The 7,655-nt window shown below is 36.9% G+C and overlaps 1 protein-coding gene across 1 annotated transcript in view; it reads left to right on the top strand.

The window, feature by feature from the left end:
- Positions 1-504: 504 nt before the first annotated feature.
- LOC125646576 (steroid 17-alpha-hydroxylase/17,20 lyase-like) overlaps positions 505-7,655 on the top strand; it is a 31,277-nt gene continuing 24,126 nt past the window's right edge. Inside the window, exon 1 of the mRNA XM_056157448.1 lies at positions 505-1,074. Coding sequence (XP_056013423.1) covers positions 520-1,074 — 555 coding nt within the window. The 5' untranslated portion in view covers positions 505-519. The remainder of the gene's footprint in view (positions 1,075-7,655) is intronic.

The raw sequence follows: 7,655 nt of genomic DNA, 5'->3' as shown, positions 1-7,655 counted from the left end.
CCCTCTTGGCGGCCCGTAATAATTATATGTATTGATCGATATATGTTATATACTAAAAATATTAAATACTATACGATTTCACAAAGTTTACAAAAATAGTGCACTGTAATCGGTTTGTAGAACATCGAAGCACTACTTCCGGTGTCAAATTTATTTTTCTATTAAATATATTTATTACAACTTATGCTAGTAATTTGAAAATGATATATTTATTCGCTTATCTGCAGGTATATTCCCTCTGCGCGCTGTGATAGATCTGGTCTTCAAATAATATATGATGTGTTGTAATTCTTGAGAGTGATGCGCTCATCAAAATCAATGAACGATAGGTAAATTTAAGTACGTTACAAAAAACGAATCAATCATAGATACAGTATGTAAAATATAATTGCCCATCTTTCCAAACAATCAGAGCATTTCATAATGGATACCGGTAGTACATGGTGAATGAATTTCTGCGCTACAGTGAATGTGGAGAATGGTACATGCTAATATAGGACACCGAGAGATCATACCAAAATGGCCGCTTTGTACATAATACTCATTATAGTGATTTCGTACTTCGCGTTTTCGGTTTTGAAAAGATGTCAGAAAGATAAGAAATTCCCTGGGCCCCCGGGTAAACCTGTTCTTGGTGTGTTGTGTGATTTGGATTTGGAGAAACTCCACGTTACGTTCAATAAATGGAGTAAACAGTACGGGGATCTATTTCAGTTTACATGTCTAGGGAAAAAGTTTCTTGTCGTCAGTTCATCGGAACTCGTTCGAGATCTCTTTCTGAAAGAGCCTACAGCAACTACGACGGCTGGTCGACTTGCAACGTTTGCTGGTCGATATTTTTTTCGGCCTAATAGTGATGTTGTTTTTGCTACATCGCCGGACCAAAATTGGACAAAGAGGAGAAAGATGGTGTACCAGATTTTGAATGCATACGGAGAAGGGCTTATGGACAGAGAAAGACAAATCACACAAAACTTGATTACTATGAAGAATGAGATCCAGTCTTTCATTGGTCAAACTGTTGATCCAAACGATGTTGTGGAAGAATTTATCCTGAACACCATTGAAGATTTGGTAAGAAATGTCTGACTAATAATATTATTTTGTTGATGAATTTTAATTTTGTAATCTATGGAAGCTTAAAACATTTTTGTAGTTTAAACCTTCGTTATTTTAGGCTTTTATGTAGAATAGAGTTCACTTGTATGTATAAAGTTCCCTGTAGGTTTCCAATAAGTTAACAATTACAGTCCGTGATTTTAATAAAGGACGGATACCTCCATTATCAAAATTAATGAACAGTAATATGTCAACTTGTTGGACGGTGTCAAATAAACTTAACATATTAGATGTCTACAGGTAGACTGAAAACAAGAGAAAGATGATGCGTTTGTCCAACAGAAACAAAGGAGGAAGTGAAATGGCCCCCAATACATTTAGATAAATAAATGTTCTTGTTTCAGGTTAAAATTTACATGATTCAACTCATTAACATTTGTGCTTTTATCATTTAAATGTTTCACGGCGCATGAATTCGTCACAAACGTTATATATATAACGTGCAGGAGTGGAACAAATACAACGAACTCTGGTAGCTAAACCGTATATATATATATATATATATATGTGTGTGTGTGTGTGTGTGTGTGTGTGTGTGTGTGTGTGTGTGTGTGTGTGTGTGAGTTTAAGCTTGGGGTTTCCTCATTAGCCGAAATTCCCATTGGCATTTGGCCCCGCCCATGCTTTTACGAGAGGAATTACAGTTAAATCATGTAGACTATGTTTGCATATAATTAAAACATTTTAATTTCGTATGGCGATAATTGTACTAAATTTATGATTTAAAGTAAAGATTAGCAAAACATTTACTAGAAACTCTCCAGCCTGTTTGACTAAAGCTAGAAACTCTCCAGCCTGTTTGACTAAAGCACTAAAATGACCAACGACACGAACACTACGTCCAAGATTGTTGACGGAAATGTCGAGTTCAGTCGCCACACCAAACCAACGGACTCCCATCAGTATATCACGCCGTCAAGCTGCCATCCACCCGCCATACGTTCAAAGGAGTACCTAAGGGTTTAGCCACCAGAGTCCGTTGTATCTGTTCCACTCCTGCACTTTATCATGAACAGAGCACTCATTTGAAAAACCATCTGTGCAAGAGAGGCTATAAAGCCCCAAGAGTGCAATATAATATGTCAAAACATGATAGGCAATCCCTACTACAATATAAAGACAAATCGGTTGGTGACAGAGTTTTAATGGTTACAACGTACCAACCTGTGTTGAAAGACCTAAACAAACTTCTGAAGAAGCATATTCTCATTCTTCATACTAACCCAAGAATGGCCGAGGTCTTCAAGGAACCTCCAATGGCTGTCTTCAGACGTCCCAGAAATCTGAAAGACATGGTGATGTGAACCAAATTGGATAATCCTTTGCCCAATGGGGTTTTTAAAACACATTCTGATATCAGATGCCTGATGTGCAAAAACAGCGCGAACACAGACAGTTTTAAGAGCCTTGTCACCGGCCGATGCTACCGAATTCTTGGGGACACATCCTGTCGCACGGACAACTGCATCTGTCTCATAAACTGTAAGGTCTGTGACCAACAATACGTAGGTGAAACCGGGGACCTACGTTGATGGATCAATAACCACCGGTCTACCATTAAAACCAAAAGGGTCAAAGAACCCGTTGCCGAACATTTCAATCTCGCAGAACACAAATGGGAAGACATGACAGTAGTGGTTATTGACTTTAATACTCACTGGATCGATATGAAGAGAAAAAGCAAGGAGAAATTCTGGATGCATAGACTGAGGTCATTCCGCCCCAATGGCATGAACAAACTCAATGACTGTGGCCTAGCTTCCTCCAGTTAATATTCAGTGTTGTTCTGTTTGTTTTTCACTTTCTTTTTGCCGGCCACTTCTTGTGACCGTATCATCATTAGCAGTCAATTTTATAATTTTAGATTTATTTATTTTTTATCATTTATTCATTATTATTTATGATGTCTTTACTTAGTCCTTCTATTTACATGTAAATTTTTTTCTCACGTTATTCTATACTCCAATACCAGATTGTATTGATTTATTATTCTATTTAATCTTTATATTATTTTATTTTTCATCACAGTTCAACATAAGATATATAGCTTTTCACCTCCAGATACGAAATACTCATTATATATATAAGCTGTCATAAGAACGAGTTAACATTCCGCTTCAGTACACTGATTAGTTAACTCGTTCTTAGTTTTTTAAACCTTATCTAGCGTAAGTCGTGAAGCTCGATCAGAACAGACCTGCCCCATATTAAACTCGATAGTTTCAATATGTAGAAGTTTTGTTTGTTATCAGCTTTTGTAGTTTAGTTTTAGTGTTAGTTTGCTTTTCTATTTAGTTTTCTTTTCTATGTAAATATTCTATCGTCCTGAGGAAAGGACGACCCGAAAATTTGACAATTCAGTGGCTTTCCTGTCGTTGTTCATTTTAGTGCAACACACACACACACACACACACACACACACACACATATATATATATATATATATAAAATAAAAAAGCAGGAAAATATGCAGTTCCAAAATACAAGTATATTCAATCACTCGCGCTTCTTGGATTTTAACATTCCTCCTCAGGTGAATACTAATATTGAATATTCAATATTTGTATTCACCTGAGGAAGATTTTAATTATTCTAACTGTGTTATATCAACTCTTTCTATTTGGATTATATATCTTTAAATGTATATACATATATCTCTTTATCTAAGCTGATTGGAAGAAGTTTTGGTAGACATGGTCAACTGCAATCCTTGATGAAGAGATTGGATCACGGGTTCAACGAAGTCGCAAACTCAGGAACAGATATCGTGTATTATGCTTTTCCTTTCCTTCGATTCTTACCACTCCCACATTCCAAAAAAATCCAAGATGTGATAAAAATGAAAGACCAGTTAATTGAAATATTAGACAATTTATCGGTAAGTTGCAAAACAAATCTGTTCGTGCAAAGTCTGCCTTGTAATAAAACTTTAGCAGACATCAGACATCAGGCATGGATTTTAACGAGAGAAATAAAATATTTTGAAATGAATGGCAGAAATGAAAATTAAATTGATCTCAATACAGACTCCATTCTTGTGATTCACAAAAGTACTATTTTCCCTATAAAAAAAAAAGAAAGATGAAACACGGGACAAAGGCGTATATCAATCTCTGAAGAAGAACACCTTAGAACGAGAACCATCTGGACATCAGTGGTTTACCGACCTCCATCTTTGGTCCATGATCGTGAACATAATCGGTGCTGGTAGGTGCCATCATATTGTAACTTTCACCTACGCAAAAGAGTTGATACAAAACGGATGATATATATCTACATTTTTATGTTAAAAGTACAGAGGGATTTATACTTGGAAGGGTGATCTTTATCAAACTTTGATGAAAAATGTGCAATATAGTTGTCACACACTACCGTCCCAGTTATCATCATACATGTACACTACCATCTCAGTTATCAACATACACTACCGTCCCAGTTATCATTACACACTACCGTCCCAGTTATCATCATACACTACCGTCCCAGTTATCAACATACACTACCGTGCCAGTTATCATCATACACTACCGTCCCAATTATCATCATACACTACTGTCCCAGTTATCAACATACACTACTGTCCCATATATCAACATACACTATCGTCCCAGTTATCATACACTACCGTCCCATTTATGATCACACACTACCGTCCCAGTTATCACATAAATTACCATCCATCTTATGAACTGGTTTTATTTTTTCAGGCCACTTGACCACAAGAGGAACATTGCTATCCATGATTCATATATTGGCAAAACGACCGGATCTTCAGAAGTCACTCCAAACAGAAATCGACAATGTGACCGGTGTTACCAGAAATCCAAATTTGACAGACAGACAGCACTGTCCCTTGATTGAATCGGTTACCACAGAAACACTTCGTTATATATCACATGCTCCGATTCTTCTACATAGCACAACAGAGATGACAAATATCGCCGGTGTTCCTGTGGATCAAAACACAGCTGTAAGTCATTAGAATATCCCTGCTGATACTGATATACAGTTTATTCCATTACACATAATATTATAGGGGAATGATGTGAGTAAGTTAGTCACTTCAAGCGATTCATGTTTTAGTTGGCATTGATGAGATATTTTATAATGATTTAGCCCTATTTCGGAAAACACATTTTTTTAATTCTAATTCAAGTTTACATACACCATTCATTACATTTTTATGCTCCAATTGGTTTCAGAATATGTGTCTGTCGTAGAATAGAACAGCATTCCAAACACTTGCTTTCTAGCTTATCTGAGCTGAACAGCATTCCAAACACTTGCTTTCTAGCTTATCTGAGCTAAAACCTCTTTTTGTCGTCTAGCTTTAGGTTAACCTCGCATATTTTCAATTTCTTCTCAACAACCACATGAAAGATCCTTAAAAAAGAATAACGTGTATTCAAACGTAGCATCATGTTTTCTTCCATAAAAAGTGGAAATAGGGTGGGTTGCTTACAAATTATCTATGTAAAGACAACTAAACCAATAATGGTAAAACGTATTTGACAGTTTCCTGATATAATGAAGATTCAAGTTCACACCATGGGTTCCAAGTTCTAAACGCTGAAGCAGGCATTTATAATCGAAGTCTATTTGTCGTGTAGTACAATTTCAACCTCACATTTATTTTCTCAAAAACCATATAATAGATCCTTAAGAAAAAAAATCAAGTGTATTTAAATGTAGTATCATGCCTTCTTCAATAAATAATGGAAATAGGATGGGTTGGTTATAAATACTCTATTTAAGGACCACTGAACCAATGTTGGTAAAACAAAGACAGTTTCCTTATATAATGAATATTCAAATTTACATCATGAATTCCAAGGTCAAGGAAATTCTTTTAAGATATTCTCCTCAAGCAACACAAGAGTGCTATATGTAAAAATTGTTTTGTAATATATTTGTTTGCACCATGACTCTTGGGGCTACGCTGGGGCATCACGAACGGTCCAAAGTTCTACGTTGGATTATATAGCAATATAACATGTAAACATCCTTATGAAATGTTTTACATGGGATTTGATGCGAGGTCTTTAAAACCTTCTCCAGAAAACATCATATTAATGTGCAAGCATCCATATTTAATGCAGTCTCAATTTAGATTTGATCACATTTTGACCCCTGGTTGGGAAAGGACCATAGATAGGATAATAATGTTTACATAGGAATAATCCTCTTGTTTTTTGAAGAACCATATGGGTGCACTTACTAAAATTGATATGAAAGTATCATCATATACAATTTATTAAATTAATACACATGCATACTTACATAGTCTAACTTTTAAAAAATTCCACACTCTAACCCCTGAGGCCACAACGGGTTTATTTTAAAGGACTATTAAAAAATTTCGTTTCAAATTAGTTCACGAGTTTGTTAACGCCATTACAGCAAGATAAAGGTGGGTCCACAGAGATGGATGATTAAAGTGAGGAAATGTAGATGCTCAGGAAAGTAATGTGTTCTGTGAGCATTTTGTTTCTTTGATGGATTCATTACTATAAAGTCTGGTCTATTAAAAAACCTTAAGGTAGCTCATTACACTAAAATGATGATGATATCAACTTCTCCATCGTCAACTTCCCATATTTATATAGCAATATTCCATGATCACCTGCATATGGTGTTTACATCTATCAACTGATTCGATGCGCAAGAGCTTGTTCTGCTATGGTCAGTTTTTTTTAACCGAAACAGGCTACTGGCAAACAAGTTGATGGTGCAGGGGTTCCAACAGTCTCGTTTACAATCAGAATTTAACAAATTCTATGGCCGTTGTGACGATCTGGTTTACCAATACAGCCTGACATTGGGTCAGATGCTGTCTGACGTATTTCATGCCGATTGTTGGGTCGTTCTCGGCGCACTGGTTTTGACCACGGATGGCTCCTTTTCCCTGGTCAAGATGTGGTGCTCACGGCGGGTGTGGCCGGTCGACGGATGATGCTTACTCCTCCTAGGCACCTGATCCCACCTCTGGTATATCCAGGGGTTCCTGTTTGTCCAACTCTTTATTTTGTAATGTTTTTAGGATATATTAGATTATCTCCCTCATGCATATCTCTGATCCTTGGACAAACTTGGCTCCAGTTTGTCTTGTTGCAGCGAAACACCTTTAGAGAGTTTACCTCGCCGTTTTTCACGGATGGCGGTTCTCAGCTGATCTAGCAAGTTTGCATAGTACACTCCAGTTATTGTACTTCTCCTGGGTAAAAAGTCCAACATAATAACGCCTTTTGCGTCCCAAAATACTGTGGCCATCACCTTGCCAGCAGATGGTTACGTCTTCAACTTCTTTGGCCTCTGTGACCCAGGCCCTACCCACTGACAACTCTGAGTTTTATTCTCTGGCTCATAATAATGAACACAAAGTCTCATCTACAGTCACCAGACGCAAACGAAAATCATCTTTTGACCTAAAACGCTTCAACAAGGCGCTGCATACTGATGCTCTGGTTGCCATTTGTTCATCGCTAAGGGATTTGGGGACCCAACGGACTGTTAGCTTGCGCATACCTAAACGATCA

The sequence above is a fragment of the Ostrea edulis genome, chromosome 1, assembly GCF_947568905.1.
Source record: "Ostrea edulis chromosome 1, xbOstEdul1.1, whole genome shotgun sequence".
In the NCBI taxonomy this organism is placed as follows: domain Eukaryota; kingdom Metazoa; phylum Mollusca; class Bivalvia; order Ostreida; family Ostreidae; genus Ostrea; species Ostrea edulis.
Note: the sequence above shows the minus strand (reverse complement) of the source record. Positions and strands in the feature narration are given on the sequence as shown.